Raw genomic sequence first — 21,229 nt, 5'->3', positions numbered from 1 at the left:
GATGTTAGTTGCTCTTCTTTTATCCACTGATGCTGCAGCTCCACCATAAAAGGCAGCCAGGTTTGTCAGGCATGACATGCCCTTGGTGAAGCCATGTCTGTTACCACCAGTCATCTCATCTTTATTTTCCACGTGCCTTAGTAGGGCCTTCAGGAGGATCTGCTCCATGATCTTGCCAGGCACAGAAGTGAGACTGACCTGTATGTGGTTCCTTAGATCTTTTTTTCTCTTGCTGAAAATGGGGGTTATGTTTCCCCTTTTCCAGTTAGTGGAAACATCCCCCGAATGCCATGACCTTTCAAGTATGATGGATAGCAGCTTGGCAAGTTCATCCACCGTTCCTTCAGAACCCGTGGATGGATCTTGTTGGGTCCCATGGACTTGTGCACCTTCAGATGCAAAAGTTCTTTAGATATTCTCAAACCTGATTTTCACTTACAGCAGGCAGATCTTCCTTCACCAAGTTCTTATTGTTGCTTTCTGCAACTTGGGCAGTGTGGCCAGAGCCCTTGCTGCTGAAGACTGAGGCAATTTAATACTAGCAAATTTTGAAGAATTATGTGATTTGTTTCTTGGAACTACTCTTCAGGAACAGTTTCCAATATGTAATTTCCCTGTAGTATTAGTAAACCAACTGCTCTTTCTTGTCAATGCACGCTGCTGATAAAAGCATTTGTCACCCACCATTTGCTACTGCAAAGGGAAAGCTTAAACTTTTTTCTTGTACGGGACTGATTCATCAGTTTGCTTCACTATCAGTGTATTCAGCAAGTAGCTTGTGCTGCTGGGGATGGCAATGGCTTTATGCATAGTGTTCCTACGAACAGGTGCTTTCTGGCTGTACTGATATGGTACTTTGAAACAGAAAGACCATGTATAGCCCTTTGAATGCAAAAAGGAAGGTCCCGATAGGATAGATTTATGTAATCAGTTTTGATCAATTTAAGGCAAAATATGAGCAGACTTACTCTTTTTCTTTTGATACTAATGCAACTATGTTATGCTTTTAATCATGGAACTCTGATTTCTTATGGTTTTAGTGTACAGTGATAGTCTTGGAGTTGTAATCTGAAAAAAGAACAAGCAAAAAAAAACAGAACAGTCCTCAGTGATATTATATGTATTTAAGTAATCATCAGTACTGCATGACAGCCTTCTGCCTCAGCTGCTCTGTTCAGTTTTGAAGTTTTAAAAGCTGTTGCTGCTATGAGTTAATTTTGCAGCAGGTGGGGGAAGTCAAGAAGATTAAATGAAGTTCGGAAAAAAAAAAACACATAGGCTGCAAGGAAGTGTTGATATTTACAAGTGAATAACTACAAACTTTCTATTCAAACCTAACTACTCATCTTAAAATATTAGTTTTCACTTTAAACAAGAAAAAAGACGACATGAAAGGTATAGATTAGATGACTTGATCGCAAATAATTGTCTGAAATAAATACCTTGCATGTGGTCTATTTACTACATGAAGTCTTTGTTTTGTAGAGTTTAGTCTTTGCTCAGTGTGGTCTATGATTCTTCCTTGTTTCTTTGTGCAGATAGACTGATCCAAGTGAATCTTGAATTCATTCATTCATGACTGGGTTATTCATATCTGGAATTCACTTGCATGGCGTGAACAGTTAGAAATAACTCTTGTAATGGTAATATAGTGAAGTAGTATAGTTATGTTATCACAAACACAAAGTGGACTTGAAGACACAGCAGTCTGCAATATATGAAAGTGGTCCTGCCTTGTACTTTTAGTATGTATGTAAGAAGCATGTATACAGACTTGAGAGTGAAAAGCAGCATGATGGTTATTGGTGTGTTCTCATTTCACATTTTCTTTAAAATACTTTTTCATAGTTTTTGACTCTGTATTGATTCTGTTTGCAGTTATCCCCTAAAGGGGATAACAACTTACCTGCAGAAGCTGAAGAAGAAGAAAAGGAGATGCATACTACAAAGGAAGATGATGTACCGTCTGAAAAAAACAGTAAAGAAGTATGTGAAAGCTTTTACTGTATACCAAAGAACATTTTAATATTACATCAGTTAATAGAGAAATTTTATGTGCTGGGAAGCTACAGCTACACTAGTGTGACAGTCTCAGTTTGATGTGTAAAACTTATTGTGTGTTTGCTCTCATTGAAATTAGCAGGAATAGAAGCTTTCATCAGATAGACAAGCCAGATTAAAGTTTCCTAAGTTCAATTTAAAAATTGGGGGAATAGTGTTTTCATCACTCTGTGTTGCAAATGCACTTTTTTTAAAGGACTAGATAAAGCAGTCAGATACTAAATAATATTTTAATAAAGGTATGTAGTAATGTTGTAGCTGATCTTATTTCTTACCTTTCAGTAGGAAATCTTAGTTACCATATAATGATATTCAAAAGCAGGAGGTGTTTTTATGATAATTTTTTTTATAAATTATATACTCTCATTTCAGTTGTGGGAAGAAAAAAAAAAACAAACTAGAAACATGGTTTTGTTTATGGAAAAGATCCCAAAAACTTATAAACATATCAGATATATTCTTTTCCTAAACTTTAAGCACCATTTTTAATTTTTCACAGGGTGTAGTGAAAACAAGTGATGCATCTATTCCTAAAGTTGCTAGAAGAGGAAGAAAAAGAAAGGTAATAGTATACTTAATTATTTGACCTTACTGGAATTTTTGATTGGGATGATAACAACTACCATTTTATTTAGTGACAAATTATGCATAAGTTACTTGACTTAATTCTTCCACCCCTTCCAAGTATAGCTGGAAGATTTGCACGAATGATCATTCTCCCAGAGGGTCATTTTACATTTTTGATTGAGCTCAATGCAGAGTAGGGAGTTTGCTTTTTTCGTAAATAGTCCAGTGTAAGTAAGAATAGTTGAGAGAAAATAATTTGTTTTGAAGCTCTAAAGGGAAAGGAAAAACAAACTAAAAACCTTCACGCTGAACCAGTATCTGAAATACTTCTTTTTCATAAGACTTCGTGTTTGTGGTCTCTTCTGGGGTGAAACAGAGTTACTATGAAAGAAGCAGTTCCAGCCGTTGGCTTATTGTTTTCCACCATGGATTTTCATGTGGATGTACAGAAAGCCAGATAGGAGCACTGTCCAAATTAAACCTAGATTAAAATGGAGCAAAGTTTTAATTTTTATTTGAAACTACTACTTTTTAAGTTGATACGTTAATACTGACAGTAGAGATGAGTGCAGAGGTTTACTTGTGAGCTTGGTCTGCTTGCCACAGATGAGTAGTATACTGTCATTTGCTTCATGAAAGATGCTTTTGTAACAATACACAAAAGTGTAACTTAAATTATATGAATTTCAAGGATTTCAAGAACACCTTATTTGAAAATAGCTACAAAAATAAATCTGAAATAATATTCAAGAAAACTTCTGGTCTGAACAGCAGGGAGTTGAAAATAATGTAAGTGTGCATATACTTGATACCAGCTTGTAAATGGGAGAGAAGCCTCTCAGATGACACTAGAACAGATCTTGTGCTTTACATTTCGTAATGCACTCAAATCATGGCTGTAGTGTTTTTGAGTTTTGCTTAACATGGCTGTTTTTTGTTTGTGTCATAAGGCATTTTGGGCCCAAGGTGACTTCTGTCATGTTTAGCAGCTTGAGTTGACTGATTTGTGTTTGGTGCATGCTGTTTGTGGTAGGGGCATTAACCAAAAATTTGTGTTACTGCTTGGCATTGCTGAATCAGAATGGTTAAGGTTGAAAGAGGTTTCTGGATCCTTCTGGCTCAACACCTCTTCTCAAGCAGGGTTACCCAGAGTAGATTGCCCAAGACCATGTCCAGGCAGCTCCTGAAGATCTCCAAGGAGGAGACCCTATGACCTCTCTGTCAGTGTGTGCCAGTGCTTGGTCACCTGCACAGCACAGAAGTGCTTCCTGATGACAAAACCTCCTGTGTTCCTGTTTGTGTCTGTTGCCTCTTTCCTAACACCAGGCACTGCTGAAAAGAGTCTCTGTCCTCTTTGCACCTTCCCTTCAGGTGTTGATAGGTATTGATAAGATGACCTTTGAGCCTTTTCTTCTCCAGGCAAACAGTCCCAACACTGGTCTCTTGATTGTCTTGGTTGCTCTCCAGTGGACTCTTTCCAGTATGTCTATGTTTCTCATGTTCAGTTCTGGGCACCTTGCTACAGTATTTCAGGTGCATCTTCATGAACACTAAATAGAACAGAAGGATTCCCTTCTCTTCACCTGCTGGTTATACTTTGCCTAATGCAGCCTATAACATGATTAGCCTTCTTAGCTGCAAGAGCACATTGACTCGTATTTAACTTGGAGTCGTCCGGGACCCACAAGTTCTTACCTGCAGAGCTGCTTTCCAGCTGAGAGGCCCCAATTCCTCAAGTTGTTCTTCCCCAGGTGAAGGACTTTGTTTCTCCTTGTTGGACCTCTTCAGCCTGTAGAAGTCCCTCAGGATGAGCTGTACAGCCCTTGGTAAGTCAGCCTCTCCATAGTTTTGTCTCACCTGTGAATTTACTGAAGGTATGCTCTACTCCAATGTCTAGATTGTTAATGAAGATGTTAAACAAAACTCAACCCACATAGATCCCTGGCATATTCTGATCATTACAGGCCTGTACTGAGTCTTTGGACTACTGACCACTATTCTGTGGGCCCCGTCATTCAGAGGATTTTCAGAAATCCATTTCACTATCTGCTCATCCAGCCCCTGCTTTGACAGGTTCTTCTGTGCAGTGCAGAGTCATAGTCCTTATGGAAGTCTAGGAAGGAAGACAGTATCCACTGCTCTCCTCTTGTCCATCAAGCTAGTGATGCCATAGAAGCTTACTGAGATGGTCCAGCTGACGATTTGCTTCTCCTTTGTGAGTCTGGAGATAATTTCCTGGATTTAGCTTTTCAGTTGCTTTCCTGGGGAAGATGCTGAGGCTGACCAGCCTGTAGTTCCCTGGGTCCTCTTTCTTGCCCTTTTTTGAAGATGAAAGCGATGTTTGCTTTCCTCAGTTGCCACAACTGAGCAAAGATTGTAGAAGGGTAGCCTTGCAGTCTCATCTCCTAGCTCCCTCAGCACTTAAGCTTGAATGCCACTGGAGCCCATGGATTTACAAGTGCCTGGTTTGCTCAGGTGTTGTCAAATTTGATCCTCTTCCACAAAATGTCTATCTTTCTTGCTCTGGTCTTTCAGTTTGGCCTTTGGGTCCTTGGATCCCTGAAGGCTAGTCTTGCTTGTGGAGACTGAGGCAAGGAAGGCATTCAGTTAGTACCTTGGCCTTTTCACTTTCCCCGGTAACCAAGGTCGCCTTTTTCCTTCAGCAGAGAACCAGCGTCTTCCCCAATCTTTCTTTTGTCGTTGACATACTTACAGAAACCCTCTCTGTTACCCTCTTCATATCTTTGGTGAGATTAGATTCTTTCTGGGCATTAGCTTTCTTAACTTGATCCCTGGCTCTTAGAACAATGTCTCTGTTCCTCCCAGGCTACCTGTCCTTGCTTCTACCTTTTTTCTATTTTTGTTTTTGAGTTTGGACAGGAGATCCTTGTTCATTCATGCAGGACTCCTGGCATTTTTGCCCAAATTCCTCCTTGCTGGGAGGCACTGCTGTGGAGCTTAAACAGAAGAATGTAATATTTCAAGGGATGTGGTGCAGGCTCGTGGTTAGAAAAGAGCACTGGCTGTGCAGCGACACGGCCTTGAATGCATACTTTACTTGCCTTGAAAGTAACATGATGCTTTCTTGTCTCAGAACTGTTTTTTTTTAAAGAAAAAAATTTCAATTGTGATTTTTCTTTCTTAAACTTTTAAACTGTCTGAACATGTATTTTAGTTGTGATTTAAGTTTGTCTTTTAAAACAGTCTCCAATTATTACTGTGTCCAAGAAGAGTATAAACATGTATTTGTTTCTGCTTTTTCTGTTGCTGCTAGCTGATGCATCTGTATCCAGGACACTAAACTCCTGAGAATATTTTCTCCTGTTAGCTTTTTTTTCAAGATCCTTTTTATCTGCCTAATAGAATGCTCCTGTGAGGAGATGCCTATCCATCTCTCAAGTTGTGCTTTTGTCATAACTTCTCACCCTGTTTACAACCGAGCCCTTCTAAGATGACCATACAGATGAATGTCATTATTTCTGGTTAGTTCAGTTTGGCTTATTATTTTTCCACTGTGGATAATTAGCTACAGAGCAGGTATTTCTGAGAAGCTCCATCTACTTTCATGATGCTGTGGTGTGTCTGAGAGATTATGCCATTTAAAAGAATAGGAAAAGAATAATATTTGTGTATGGTGCAAAATGAATTTACATCCTTAAAACTGGGAATCTGGGTTTTGACAGCCATTATCAATTTAAGGATTCTTACAGATAATTCTTATATTTTGTGGTACTAAGGTTTTGTTTGTTTTTCTTCATTTTCAGAAGATAAACGGGCTAATTGAGGCAATAAATTGCCTAATAAGGCAATATGAAACATTGTTTTAAGAGGTAGTCATGGAATGGAGAACATGAAGCAAATTGTTTTTAAGTATAATCTAATCTTTCAAAAATTTGGGAATCTTACTCTTTTATTTAGAAACAATAGAGTAATAATGAAAGCATTTAAAAACTTTTGTCTGAGAAAGTAGTTGAGAAGTTGGTGCTCTGTGTTTTTCATTTGGGAAATACATTCTTTAAATTAGGCTGAAAAACAAGCTGAAGCTGAAGAAGCAGCAGTAGTGGCAACAGCAGCAGTGGTAGCAGCAGCAGCTCCTGTGACCGTATCTCCAAAAGTAAGCCCCAAAAGAGGAAGACCAGCAGGTAACCTTAAAAGAAGAATTTAATGTTTTGTCCCACTGAAATACCTTAATATAATTAGAGAGAGTTTACTGTATCTTCCCTGTAAACTACTACAGAGTATTTTCTAATACCAAAGACAGTCTATGATAATAGATTGAAAAGAGAAAATGTATTGCAAACTTAAGAATTTAGGACATAAATGGATTTAAATTGTTAGCATTAATACTCTGAATAAGGCTTGCTGCTTTGGGGTAAAAGAGTCACCTTTAGAAAGGCATACTTCATAGAACACTGCTAAAGATAGACTATGCAGTTAGATTCCTCTGTGCGTTGTTGATTTATAAAGGTTTCTATACTTACAGAATAGAATACTTAAATTGTTAGAACATGAGTTAGAGCATAAGACTTAAAGCATGAGTAAGAGAACTGGGGGAAGATTGTGCCTGTAGGTGGAGCTCAGAGAATAATAAAAGCAAGCAAAGAGCAGGAGAGACTTGTTTAATTAAATACATAAATCAATCTGTGTAGATAGACAGAAAAAAAGAAATGAAAATTCAGCTACTTTATTTTAAACCGTATATTTGAAACATTTACTAAAAAGTCTGCAGTTCTTTTTTTTTTTTCCAAGGTAGCAATAATCTGATTTATTGGACTTTCTGTAGTAAGCTTGTAGATACTGTAAATATTCTTGAACTGATCATAATGCAGTTCTTGCAGCAATACATTGCCTGAGTGTCTAGTCTGGGAAACAAATAATAGTTTATACTCATCTGTATCTACTGACAACATAAAAATAGCTTACAGGAATTGCAAACAGAGTTAAACTGACTTAATTGCATTCATCTTGGAAGCTGTGAAGAAATGAAGTATCACTCCAGTCCACAATTTCATTATATTACTAAATGTATATTTTAAATATGTACATGTGTCTCATGTGTTTTTGTCTGAGAACATATTGCTTCCACTCCATACTGTCTAAGAGCAGGATTTTTAAGAGATGCTTTTGATGCTTGTATAAAACACCTTATGATAAGATGTACTATGAAATGTTTTCTGATGTTGATATGACGCACACATCTCTTGCTTAACAGTTCTCAATACTAACACCAGCAGGAATTTAAACACTAAAGTACTATGTTTCATAATCACGTTTACTGTGATCAGACAAACAACTTCAGCAAGTTGAAACCACTGCACTAAGTATTTTTCTTTGACTTTGAATTTGAAGGGTATAAATGCCAAGAAGGCAGGCTGTTTGTCTTGCTATAACAATATGTTGAACAGCAGTTTTTCTGTATATTTAGGCATGGTGTTAGCACTTCTTGAAAGTAGTTTGTTATCAAGAAGAGTGAAAGAAACTCCATTATGTACCTGATAGTACACAGATGGCATGTAAACGTGGGCAGTAAGTGTCCGCTTTCAGCTTATTTCTGGTCTTCCCATTTCAGATTATTTATATTAATTACACAACATGAAACAAATCCTAAGCACACAGGGTAGAAAACAGAAGAATTGGTAGTTTGAGCCTGTGGTTGAAAAATTAGCAATGTCTGGATGAACAAATTTTTCTGAGATTTTGGTTAAAGTCTGGTACTCTTGCATTTCATGTAATAACTATCTGGATCCTTTGAAATTTGCAAAATATCAGTATTATTCTAAGTGTAGCTTCAGACTAAGAATCTTTCCTTGTAGACAAGGAATAGATAATGGCTGTGGACTAACCAACTATTTCTCTTATATTAGCTTCTGAAGTAAAGGTTCCAAAACCGAGAGGGAGGCCCAAGTTGGTGAAGCCACCTTGTCTTTCTGAAAGTGACCTGTGAGTAGCTTGTTTATTTTAATATAAAGTTTCTTAACTATTAACAACATTGATCCTTATGCTAAGACTTCATAATTAGTTCCTGACAAGTTTTTGTCTCTTTTGTATTCCATTTGAGTTATTGTTTGGTATGTTATTTACAACTCTAAACTAACTTGTGAAGTTATGATACATACTTTTGGAACTCAAGACAGAAGATCTTAAATTTGTGAAGGCTGTGGAAAGGTCTGCTGGGTGAAAAGATGCTTAAGGCAACAAGATCATGCAAAGTCTTCAATTTTTTTACTTTTAATTTCAAACTTCTCTACTGACAGTATGATGAATTCCAGCACTGTCTGTTGCTTAAATTTCTTTTTTACCTTCCTTTTTCCTTGCACCAAGCCCCTACTGGTTCTCGTAACTGATGGAAAAGTTCTGCATAATTTTCAGTAGGTTAGCAAATGTATTATTTCAGGGTACGTACACTTAAATAAGTGTAACTTATAATACTGAAGTGTTTGCAGTCTGGAGTATTCCTTGGTCCTGCAGATGTGTGCAGGTGGAGAGCTTCTGACCATTGACTTCTGGATTTTGGGTCTGTGTACACATTGTCTGCTTCATTAAGACCTCCATACTATTAATACTTTATTCTTTTGTTTTGTACAGGTAATGGACTAATTTTAGAAAAAGTCATGAGTATTTTCTGACAAGTCATTAAATGAACTGAGTGAATTAACTTTAATATTCTGTAGTTAAAAAGAATAACACCTTCCTGAATTAAGACAATGTGATTGTTTTTCAACTCGTTGATAGTTGATATGATGCCTAAATACTGTTCATGTGTCAGTGTTAACGAGGAGGAGAAAGCAAAGAAAAAAGGACCAGATGAGAAGCCCAAAAAACAAGGGAAGAAGGATGAGGAAGGTCAGAAGGAAGAGGAAAAACCAAAGAAGGAATATGATAAAAAAGATGGGAAGAAAGAGGCTGAACCAAAAAGGAAAAATGCTGCAAAACTGGGTTCTACATCAGCTTCTGATTCTGAAGAGGAGGGGGGAGAAGAAGAAGGTGACAAGGTATAATTTGGCTTTTCAGATCCAGTTATTATAAAAGAAATTAGTATCCCTGAAGATACTTCTTGATGTTAATGCCAGACCTTTATGAAAGTTGGAACCTTCTGGATTGCTAATACAAAGACGCAAAACAAAAGCTGTAGAACTTCTTTCTGTCAGATAGTTGTTTTTTTTTTTTTCAGGAACTTCTTCAGAATTTTTTTTTAATAAGATGATCTTTTGATCATCTTGATCCTCTTGAAGATGGATTTAAAAATATTTTTTTGTGTGGTGTAGAGGTTTGTTTTTGGGTTTTTTGGTGTATCTAAGAGAATACTCAGCTTGAAATAAGTTTTTGAAAGCCATAACTTCATCCTAGTCATCTCAATTTCTTCTCTTTTGTGATATTCAGGATAACTTCTTCTTACTGAAGAAGGAAGAAGGGACTAATAAAATCCAGAGGCATCAGTATACGAAGGTCTTGTAATAAGTTGCACAGAAAGCCAATTCTTGTCAGGTTGTTCCATGGGCAGTTGCTGAAGACTAACTATAGTTATGTCTAACTATAGATATGTCTATGTGTTTAGGCAAGTTTAGTGTAGATTTATAGGTCTGCTGAGATGAGGATTTAATAGCCTTGCTTTTCAGTAATCTAAACACCTCTTTTTTTCTTTCCAATCCTAAAAACACAAAAGCAGAAGAAAAAAGGGGGAAGAAGCTTTCAGGCAGCTCATAGAAGAAATATCATGAAAGGCCAGCACGAGAAAGAGGTGACAGAAAGAAAGCGTAAGCAAGAGGAACAGGGAGAAAGTGAACTGTGAGTATTTTTTAAAAGGATGTCTTAAATTTGGAGGGGTACTTTGACACTAGGAAGAGAAAACAGTACCTGTAAAAATACCAAGCTGGTTTGTACTGTGTTCTTTTTTCTCCACCTGCCCTTTTTTTTGGTCTATTTTAACTTTCAGTGGAGAGAGTAAAAAGCCCTTCTAAATCAACATGTACAAGTCTGGAAGTATGGGAATAAACGAACCTAGAAATAAAGTGATGTTCATCTTTGAGTGCGTTAGAACTTCTAGCAGATGACAGCTCCTTCGTTCTATTTAGAAGTATCCGAAGACTGTATGTGTGAAAAGGGAAATACAAATAGCTGCTCTGAATACTTGTCTTGAAGAGATTTGATTAAGAGTGGTATTAACAGATTTTTTAATCACATTGTGAAACGTGTAGATCCTTGGAAACCATTTCCTTCTCTGTCTGATGGCTGGAGCACACACCATCAGACAAAACAAGGAAAAAATTAAGAATTACTCTACTCTGGCACTGCAAAGCCAGTTGACTGATACTAAGAGCACTCTGCAGTCAGAAGATAAATTATCACAAATAAATCAAGCCTAAGAGTGAATAGAAGATCATGGCATGAACTTCGAGGGGTTGGGGGAAAAGGAGGAAATTGACTCATTCTTAAGACCTATCCTGCAAATGAGTGAAGAAGCTATCACTACAAAAGTATGTTGTTCCCATCCCCACAGTTGGTGGGAGGGCAGAAGAAAGGGAGAACAAGGTAAAAACTCAGAGAAACAGAAAGAAGATAATGGTCCCCTTTGTTCATAACTATGCTGTTCTACTTTTTCTGACATATATCAACAAGATTCTAGTTTAGGGTTTTTGATCCTCCTGCCCTTTCTTCTCCTCCTCTTCCTGTCACTCCTATGGAAAACTAACAATTATTTTACCTGTCCATAGCAAACCTAAGCATTTCCAACTGCAGAGATAATAAATTGTTCTCAGCATTTCTTCAGCTTTTAATATATCACTGCTTAAATCTGACATAAACTGATTTCTGTAGACAAATGTCATGTATTGATTTGGTTACAGTAATCAATTCTCTAATTTTAAATAGCTGTTGTATTTCATGCACTGGAGGATATATAGAGCTTAGTTTAAGAATCATATGGGAATAGTAGTTAATTTTAATGAATGTGTAATGAATTTAATTGTAGCTGATGTCTAAAAGCACAAGGCTTGATACTGCTAAATAGTAGAAGTACTTTTTTTGTGCTATCTGTTTTCAAGTTCTTCTATTAATATACTGAATATAGGCTGATCTTTGGTTATATTTCTCATCTGTTTTAGTCTACTTTTTCTCATATCTGTAACTACTTCATTAGCTTTTATGTAAGTAATAACACTGCTTTGTACAAAAGCCATTTCCTGTGCTACTAGTTGAAGTAAAATAGCCTTATGTACATTAAAATGGTTGACTGTAACTTAATGGAGTACGAAGGGAAACGTGGGAGTGCAGGCTTGAAGATTTTATGGATGCATATTAATATTTATTCATGGCATACTGAAATATACATATTATAAAATAAGGCCTTTAAACCTATCAGTAAGACAAGACTGAGAAATGCTAAATAGAAACAGGGCTAATAATCTGTGAATAAATAACAAGTTAAAAAGCTAGCTTGAAAGATTTTTGCCTGTCTTCTCCTTTTGGGATGGAGATAACCTTGGACTCAAGAAAACAAAAACTTTGTTTTAGTGAGGTAATTAGAAAAAGAGCCAGGAGTATTCCTGTCAGGGAGACTTAAATTATCACTGATACATTAAAGGTCAGTTTTAGGATACATGCATTGTAATAACTATATGAGAAAGTCGCATTTGAATTGATCATAGTAATCTTAATAGTAAATTAACTATAATCTTTCCACATAGTAATGTTAAACAGTAGTGTAATTCTTTTTTTGTCATCTTAAGTATTTTTTCGTCTATAAATAAGCTTTGTTCAATGCCACTTCCCCAGTTTTTTACATGCAACCGAAACAGTACAGTTTACAAATGTTACTTGTTTCTATAAGCTTTTAATTTTCTGCTTTGGTGGAAAACTGTGTGAGACTTAACAGCAGTGTCATGGTATTTTTTGCATGCTAATATTTTGAGATACTACCTCTGTAAAACATAGCATCTCATCTAAAATGTGGAGGGAAAAGAGACTGAAGAGCAGACTCTTACAGCATTGTAAAAACACTTTTAACATTTTTGACAGGCAGAGTAAAGAAGAAAGCAAGAAAACAGAAGTTAAGAAGATGGAGAAGAAGAGAGGTTAGTTTAAAGAAGCTAAACAGAGTATTCTGAGTCATCTTAAACTTCAAGAACTAACTGCCTGGATGAGATAATTACTGCTAAGGGTGAAGCTGGGGTCTCAGTCCAACTTATTTGATCTATGACTTTTTCCTTCAGATCTGTATGACAGTGCGTTTGTGTTGTTCTGTGTTGTTTCTTACGTGCATTAGAATAGTTCTCTGCTATTTGTGTTTTACAATTATTCAATGTTTTAAATATTTTTTCAGATGATTCCTTCTGTTGGTGAACAAGAACTTCTAATTTTTTGAGTTTAATATTTTCCATATTCCCTTCATTCTTTGTCTTCTCAAAATACAATAATTGGGACCTCTTTGAGTATTTAGATATTACCTTTTACTGAGCAAGAGGCTTGCTAAGCAAGAGGCTTGTTTTTCCTAAGCAAGAGGCTTAGATTCAGATTACTGTGGTCCTGCCTACTAACCTACAGTCGCAAACTGACCTTCATGAGGATAAGACATTCCTTTTTTAGTACTCCTGTTTTTAAGGGCAATTCAAACCACTAGCTGCAGCTTGTACTATATGTAGGTTGCTCCAAAAGTAATGTTTCCTGTTTATTTCCATGGAAAGAGAGCAAGAACACTATTTGACAGAGCAAATTATCAGTGAAAAACCACTATTTCTCAATGCAGCCACCATCATTAGCTATGCATTTTCACCAGTGATGAACAGCAGTCTGCACAGCCATGCAGAATGTGGCTCGTCTTTCATGTTGCTGTCACCACTGCTGAAATGCACCACCACCACCTCACTGTGCTTATATCCACTGTTTGTCTCCATAAATGTTCAGCAAATACCGATGAGTGTCAGTTGGTGCCATTTTTTCTGCATGGAGGGACTTGGTGGCACATCTTTGCTTCATCCACACTTCCCGTGTCAGACACCACTTTGTCAGACTGCCCCTCTGCAGCCATCTGTCACACGGCAACAAAGTGCAATAGAATACTGTTGGGAGCATTCAGTGTCTACTGCCATACCGCCAACATCCACCTCTGGCACTGTGGACCAACATAATGAAATAGGAGGCATTACTTTCAGAGCAGCCTTTGTAGTAAAGGCATCAACTAGAAGCAGTTCCACTTTCGGCAGGGTGGAAAAAAGTTATCCAAACCCATCCAAGATTCACTGGATTTAAAGTCTGGATTTTGCCTGCAGTGTTCTTCAAGACATGTATCACTAGATAAAAAACCAAACAAGTGTTCAGTGCACAAATTAGAATTGGACATGAACACTTATCTTTCCAACTGGCTTTAGAAACTACAGGCCACTTTATTTGCTTAGACTTGCAATTTCCAGTATGTCCATCTTGCCAAAAACAAATATCAAGATATCCTGTCAGTAGACATTTTCAAAATTAGTTGCTGTTAGTATTTACTGAAGCTGACTTTAAAGAGGATGATATCCAATAGTGAAATTGAAAATTATTTTCAACTTATAACTCTTAAGGTGAAAACTACATAGGTTGCTACTGATGTCCAATTAAAAAAAAAAAAGCGGTAAGCTTTATTTCAAATCATAACCCTTGTGATGTATTAATTTATGGATGTGTCTGCATGGTTATCTGAAGTGTACTGCCCGTCTATCTTTCTGCCTTCTCTGTTATATTCAGATTTGTATTAAGGTTTCTACAAATGCAAACCTGATGAGATTATCAAATATTAATGCATAGTATTTTTAATCTTCAGAAACATCAATGGATTCTAGGCTTCAAAGGATACATGCAGAAATTAAAAACTCCCTGAAAATTGATAATCTTGTAAGTATATGTATCTTTTAACTTATGCGAGGAATTCCAATTAATTGGCATACATGTTTGTTTTTAATTACTATTCTGAGAATTAAAGGATTTTTTCATTTTGAAAGAGAGTTGTACTCTTTAAATGGGGTTACTGTAGATCTTAAGTGCCAGCAAGCAAAATTAGTTTTGTTTAAAAATACTTGATAATAAGTTATCTATCAGAAAAATTCAGACAGGATTGTGACTAGTGAATTGTTTGTGCTCACTCAGCATGAGCCAGGCAGGAGCACCAGGAGGCAGTGAGTGTAGAAATTTGAGGACTCCCTGGTCTAAGAGGTGGCAACCCTTATCTGCTTTCCCAGCTCCTTGTTTGCTGCTTCTTGGGAGCTCTAGATTTTGAACTCTATGAACAGATGGCTGAAGCTTGTCTGACCCTCAGGCTATTTATTAACTGCTGCTGCTTTTCTATGTTGAACGCCTGTTACAGTCAAGGGAGATCTGCAAAGTATCAAGCATGTTTGTGTGGCTTTGAGGATGATGGTCAAGTGCACGGGGAGCCAGGTGGTAGTCTCCATCCTCCTAATGAGGGGAAGGAGCTTGTGAAGAAATGGATGGATCTTGTGGATTAGCAATTAGTTCTGGAGTTGATGTGTTGATGTAAGCAACAGGATTTGGCTGCTGTGATGATAGGAACAATTTGAAGGTCAAGGACTGCAAGGAGTCAAGAGGATCGACCTGAATAACTGGGGAAAGGTATTGCTGCCAAAAGGCTGGCTAAGCTGGTTAAAGAAATTTAAACAGAAAAAACAGTGAAAGAAAAAGTGAGGAAATGATGGAGCAGAATGGTAGCAAACAATGGAGGATGACATGAACAGAAGTGACCTTGTAGCAATGCCATTTTGGTCCTGTTTTGTTGATTACAAGTACATGAACAGAAATGAGGGAGTGCCAACAGCACAGCATTACAAAGAAGGCTCTAAATTTTTCTAAGGTCAGCTCAACCAGGTGCCTCTCTGAAGTGCATGCGTGCTAATGCACATGCAGTGGGGAATTTGGAATTAGACAGATGTCTGCAGTTGTTGGTCTGTGATGTCATTGGGATCACAGAAATCTGGTGTAATAGTTCACACGACTCGAATGTTCACATGGATGAACAGAGGCTTTTGAGGAAGGACAGGTGCCAGGAAGGCAAGACAGGAAATGGCTGTGAGAAACTACTGGGAATGCTTGGATCTCTGCACTGGGACTGTTAAGACAACTATGAAATTATAGTCAAGATTAGTGGCTAGATAGATAAATGAGGGTGATAGTGACTAAGACATCTTAGATGTTGCAGATCACCAAATTAAGAAGCAGATAATGGGTTCTCGAAGTAGGTGAAAGATACCTTAGGTTCAAAGGTTCTGGTACTTGTAGGACCACCCTGATCCCTAGTGGAGCTAACCATGTGGATTACATAACCATCCAATCAATTTCTGGAGCGTGAGAATTACCTGACATTGGATCAGAGAACTAACAAGAGAAGACACCTTTTTGGACCTGATTCTTAGTGAAGGGAACTAATCAGAGATACAAATATTGAGGGCAATCTTGGCTGCAGTGACTATGAGATGGTGGAGTTCAGGATGCTGGAAAAAGGGAGCATGGCAAGAAGGATCGAAGCTGTGGACTCGGGAGAGCAGACTGTGGTCTCTGAAAGGACCTGCTTGGAAGAATCCCTTGAGAGCTCTTCCAGGAGAGAAAAGGGGAACAAGAGATCTGACCAGTTTGCAGGAATTGGCCTCCTTAAGATTGGTCCATCTTGATGAGCAATAACATGAGCAAAAATGGCAGGAAGGCAGCATAGTTGAACAAGTTGCTGCTGATTAAATTCAGACATAAAAAGCAAGCATACAGGTAGTGAGAACAGGAACAAGTGACCTGGGAGGAATATGCAGACACTGTCCAAGTACAGATGGATGGGCTTTCAGGAAGGCCAAAATCCACCTGGATTTGAATCAAGTGAAATGCAGGCTTCATCATGTACATCACCAGCAAAAGGTAGTCTGGGACAATGTGGGCTTGCTGCTTAGTGGGCTGGGGAATCTATTGGGGGGGGGGGGGGAAAGACATGAAGAATGTGCTCAGTGGACAGAAGAAACATTTAAATGAAAAGGAAACATTTAAATGAAGTGGGATTTGATGTGGAATAAACCCAAGAATGCTGAGGGTGCTTGATAACGTTACCATGCATCCACTCCAGTTAGTCTTTGAAAATTCTTGGTGATTAGGATGAAATTTCTGGGCACTGGAAGATAACACGTGATTACTTCTAAGTGTCCTCCATAGTGTCATTTATCAAGCTTTTAACTGAATAATCTATGAAGATACCATTCTGTCTGTCAGAGGCAGTCTGCTCTGTTTTGCTTCTCAGAGGGAGGTCACTTGTGGAAAAATTGTGAATGAGAAAGGCTGAATATTTGAAGAACAGCTTTAGGTAGTGGGGCACTAGAATTGTAAAAGAAGCAGAATGTTTGAGGTTGTATAATGGAAGTATGAAGTTGGTTTTACTTATTTGTTTATTTAAATAAGTTATTCAAATGACATGACTTTTGGTATATAAATAGTTGAAATGCAAGCAACGGTAATCTTCATGTTTGCGACCTTGATGGTAGAGAATTGTTATAAAATTAATTACACAGTCAAATTAAGGATTTTATAAGAAATTATCATTAAATGTGGAAATAAATTCAACGTAGCTAATGAAGAATTATTCACATTTAAGTGAAGTCATCAGACTAACTTATTTATCTGCAGGATGTGAACAGGTGTATTGAGGCTCTTGATGAATTGGCATCTCTTCAAGTCTCAATGCAACAAGCTCAGAAACATACGGAGATGATTCTGACACTCAAGAAGGTAAGATCTGCAATGTTACTTAAGCAAATGGTATTTTAAATTTACATGTTGCCTACTGCTTCAGAGAGTGTAAAAGTCTGTGTTCTCATTTCAAGTTAAAGTAGGTATTTCATCTAGCATTTGATGAATTTTACACAAGTATTTAAATACATAAGTGGAGCTACTTGTTTTATTGCTTTGATTTCAGATACGGAAGTTCAAAGTTAGCCAAGTTATCATGGAGAAATCTACAATGCTATATAACAAGTTCAAGACCATGTTTCTGGTTGGGGAAGGAGATTCTGTTCTCTCCCAAGTACTAAATAAATCACTTGCTGAGCAGAAGCAGCATGAGGAAGCCAACAAAACCAAAGAACAGTGGAAGAAAGGAACAAGCAAAAAAAATGAGAAGGAAAAGGACCAAACAGGTATGTGTTTTTAGTGTCTCATAATAGAAAAGATCTATATTATCCTATATTGAGATAAATAGTGTTCTGTATTTTTCCTCATGTAGCAAGATGGTTCAGTGGAGATTTTTTGTAAATCTCTAACTTGAAATAAAATGAACTGTCAATTTGTATTTAAACCTAAAGTTACACTCCTCAAGAATTCATTAAGAACAAACTCTCCTGTAATTCCAGAGCAAAACGTATTCATCACAAAAATTGTGAAGTTAAAATTCCTGCTTTGACTTTAATAATAGAGCTTATACATAAAATCATTAAGATTAGAAGGGACACTAAGATCACTGAGTCCAATTATAAACCCATGCCTGTGACTGCTCTTGACAGTATCCAGAAGTGCCACATCTACACGTCTTGAAAACCTCCAGGGACCTTGATTCCACCACCTCTGTGGACAGTGTGTTCCAATACATCACCACTCTTTCTGAGAATAAATTTTTCCTGATATTCAAGCTGAACGTCCCCTGGCATAACCAAAGGCCATTATTTCTCATCCTAACACTAGTTACTTGGGGAAAGAGGCCATCCTCTACCTTGCTAGAACCTTCTTTGAGGAAGCTGTAGAGAGCTGTAAGGTCTCTCCTGAGTCTCCTCCAGACTAAACAATCCCAGTTCCCTCATCTGCTCCTCATAGGACTTATGCTTCAGACCCCTCACAAGCTTCTTTGCCCTTCTTTTGGCACATTCCAGGGACTCAGTGTTGTTCCTGTAGTGAGAGGCCCAAAACTGAACACGGTACTCAAGGTATGGCCTCACCTGTGTCAAGTACTGAGGGACAATCACCTCTCTCTTCCTGCTGGCTAAACTTATGTCTGACACATGCCAGGATTCAGTTGGCTTTCGGGGCTACCTGGGCACACTGCTGGCTTATGTTCAGCCAGCTGTGGACTAGTACCCCCAGGTACTTCCCTTTCATGCAGCTTTCCAGCCACTCTGCTTCAAGCCTGTAGAAATGCATGGAGGTTTTATAACCAAAAGGAAGGACTCGGCAGTTGGTCTTGTTAAAGCTCATACAGTTGGCCTTAGCCTGCTGATGAGCCTGTCCAGATCCCTCTGAAGGGCCTTCCTACCCCCAGGCAGATTGACACTTTCTCCCAACTTGGTGTCACCTGCAAAATGTACTGAGGGTGCATCCAATCCCCTTGCCCAGATTATCAGTAACAGTGTCAAACAGGACATGCCCCAGTACTGACCCCTGAGGAACACCACTGACTGGTCACCAGCTGGATTTAACTCACTTCACCACCACTCTCTGGGCCTGGCCATGCTGCTGCTATTTTTTTTTTTTTTTCCTCAAGGAGAATGCTGTGGGAGGTGAAGTCAAAGGCTTTGCTGAAGTCCAGGCAGATCACATCCACAGCCTTTCCCTCATCCATTAGGTGGGTCACCTGGTCGTAGAATGAGACAAGGCTGGTCAAGCAGGACCTGCTTCTCATGAACCCACGTTTCCTCCCTTACCTCTGTGCCCAGTCTGAGCTGTATCTTAGCCCAGGTTCCCAGCTGTACTGCTACATAAAGACGGTGATTTGAGGGGCTGGGAGCAGGGCTTAACCCTGTCCCCTCTGCCCTACCTGTCCCTGGAGGCTCCTCATTTGCCTGATCATCTAGTTCCAACCCCTTGCTGTGGGCTGATTGCCACCCAGCAGGTCAGGAGCTCAGGCTGCCCAGGGCCCCATCCAGCGTGGCCTTGAACACCTCCAGGGATGAGGCATCCACAGCTTTGCTAGGCAGCCTGTGCCAGTGCCTCACCACCCCCATAATGGAGAATTTCTTCCTAATGTGTAATCTAAATCTACCTTCCTTTCGTTTAAAATTGTTCTCTTGTCCTGTCGCTTCATTCCTTGATGAAGTGTTCCTCCTCATCTTTGTGGCTGCCCCCCTTTAAGTACCGGAAGACTGCAGAGATGTCTCCTCGAAGCCTTCTCTTCTCCAGGCTGATCAAGCCCAGATTTTGCAGCCTGCCCTCTGTAAGGGAGGTGCTCCAGCCCTCTGATACCCATGTGACGACCTCTGGACACACCCCACCAGGTCCGCGTCTTTGTGCTGGAGGCCCTAGAGCTGTATGCCCCCCTGAAGGTGGGATCTCATGAAGTACCCATCTGGAGTAGAGAGGTGAACAGAATGCACTGCTTGAGTGTATTAAGTATTAGCAGAATATATATCGTTTTTAGCCAGGAACCTGAAATCTCAAGGAACATATTTCCCATGTTGTATTGAATTTCCAGAAGCTGAAACACTATTTGGTATTTCTGTTTGTTTTGTATTATTTCAGCAGTTAGGTGTTAAGATGAGGGGAAAACATTTACAGTGTTGGAGTTTGAAGGTAAGAAATTATCTGGGGTTTCTTATAGCACAGTTTTATTGCCTGCTCTACTGTTTTTTCCTCTGTTCTTTTCATTTTAAAGGTTCAAAGATTTTGAATGGAGGGTCTGAAACTCAAGACACCAACCAATCACAGCACAATGGAGAGAATGCTGAAGAAAAGAAAGATAAGCATGAAGTTGGTAGTAAGAAAAAGTGAGTTAATGACTTTAATGTGCTAAGGATTTGTTCTGTTACAGTAAAATTATGTAAATAGAATATGAATAGATTGAACTTCCTGCTTCATACTGATTTACTGTTTTCTTTGCATTTTTTCTCAACTTCAGAGAATGATAAAATTTTATTTTTGAAATCACTGCAGCAGTGGAGATTGAAGGAAAAAAAAAGCAAAATATGACTTGTGTTCTTAGGAGAAAAACAGCATGCAGTGAGATAGAGGAAAGTGCCTACTTCATATTATATTTTAGACTACTTGAAGTAAATGATGTCTGAACCAAACTTAACAGAAACAAAATTAAATTTATCAAATGTTTTTCTCCAAAATCCATTTATTCTGATCAATAGCCAAGCTACTTAAACTAGTGGTAGAATAGGACATCCTAAGTTGGAACAGGCTCACAGGGCTTGAGCACTAACACCTGGATCACCCAAAACCCAGTCCACACAGCATCACCCAAAATTCAAACCGTACTTCTGTGAGCATTGCCCAGGTGACCACTGCCCTAGGAGCCTGTTCAGGGCCTGACTTGCCTTCTTCCTAAAGCCCATCCTGACCCCCTCCTGATGCTGCTCCGTGGTGTTCCCTGATGTCCTTCACTGTCACCAGTATCGGCTAAATGCAGGTAAACTGCAGGCTAGAGTTGAAACCTGTGACATTTTAGAACTCTTCATTACAGCAGTTGGCACACTCTTGTTTTCCAAACAAGAAGCCATAGGAATGTTTGAATTTGAATTAATTTCCAATACTTTCTACCTGAAGTATTTGAACCTTAGCCTCACTGAAAAAGTAGTTCTGTAAACAAAAAGCAGCAGCAGTTAATCCCTTGTGGAACACGAGAAATAACAGAATTTAGTAGGCAGGGGGCGAGAGA

General features: G+C 38.5%; 2 protein-coding genes across 8 annotated transcripts in view; one reads left to right on the top strand and one right to left on the bottom strand.

Moving 5' to 3' along the window:
• The window catches only part of SNAPC3 (small nuclear RNA activating complex polypeptide 3), a 49,116-nt gene that overhangs the window by 4,795 nt on the left and 23,092 nt on the right, over positions 1 to 21,229 (bottom strand). The window contains exons 5-7 of one of the 4 annotated variants that reach the window (XR_002433154.1): positions 2,928 to 3,109; positions 1,907 to 1,966; positions 971 to 1,068 (exon numbers count right to left, since the gene is read on the bottom strand). The exons of 1 other annotated variant lie outside the window; for it this stretch is intronic. The gene's annotated coding sequence lies outside the window, so the exon portion shown is untranslated. Of the gene's footprint in view, positions 1 to 970; positions 1,069 to 1,906; positions 1,967 to 2,927; positions 3,110 to 21,229 lie in introns of those variants that run through there. 2 more of the 4 variants (XR_002433153.1, XR_002433155.1) reach the window with 2 other exon arrangements.
• Positions 1 to 21,229, top strand: part of PSIP1 (PC4 and SFRS1 interacting protein 1) — a 35,369-nt gene that overhangs the window by 11,760 nt on the left and 2,380 nt on the right. For 2 of the 4 annotated variants that reach the window (XM_021379591.1, XM_021379593.1), the window contains exons 5-15: positions 1,879 to 1,986; positions 2,561 to 2,623; positions 6,653 to 6,770; positions 8,493 to 8,568; positions 9,395 to 9,620; positions 10,292 to 10,413; positions 12,643 to 12,698; positions 14,423 to 14,493; positions 17,272 to 17,373; positions 17,561 to 17,780; positions 20,222 to 20,333. In XM_021379591.1, the coding sequence (XP_021235266.1) occupies positions 1,879 to 1,986; positions 2,561 to 2,623; positions 6,653 to 6,770; positions 8,493 to 8,568; positions 9,395 to 9,620; positions 10,292 to 10,413; positions 12,643 to 12,698; positions 14,423 to 14,493; positions 17,272 to 17,373; positions 17,561 to 17,780; positions 20,222 to 20,333 (1,274 nt within the window). The remainder of the gene's footprint in view (positions 1 to 1,878; positions 1,987 to 2,560; positions 2,624 to 6,652; positions 6,771 to 8,492; positions 8,569 to 9,394; positions 9,621 to 10,291; positions 10,414 to 12,642; positions 12,699 to 14,422; positions 14,494 to 17,271; positions 17,374 to 17,560; positions 17,781 to 20,221; positions 20,334 to 21,229) is intronic. The other 2 variants (XM_021379592.1, XM_021379594.1) reach the window with 2 other exon arrangements.

Source organism: Numida meleagris, chromosome Z (assembly GCF_002078875.1).
Source record: "Numida meleagris isolate 19003 breed g44 Domestic line chromosome Z, NumMel1.0, whole genome shotgun sequence".
NCBI lineage: Eukaryota > Metazoa > Chordata > Aves > Galliformes > Numididae > Numida > Numida meleagris.
The sequence above is the reverse complement of the archived record's forward strand: the minus strand, read 5'-3'. Positions and strand labels throughout refer to the sequence as shown.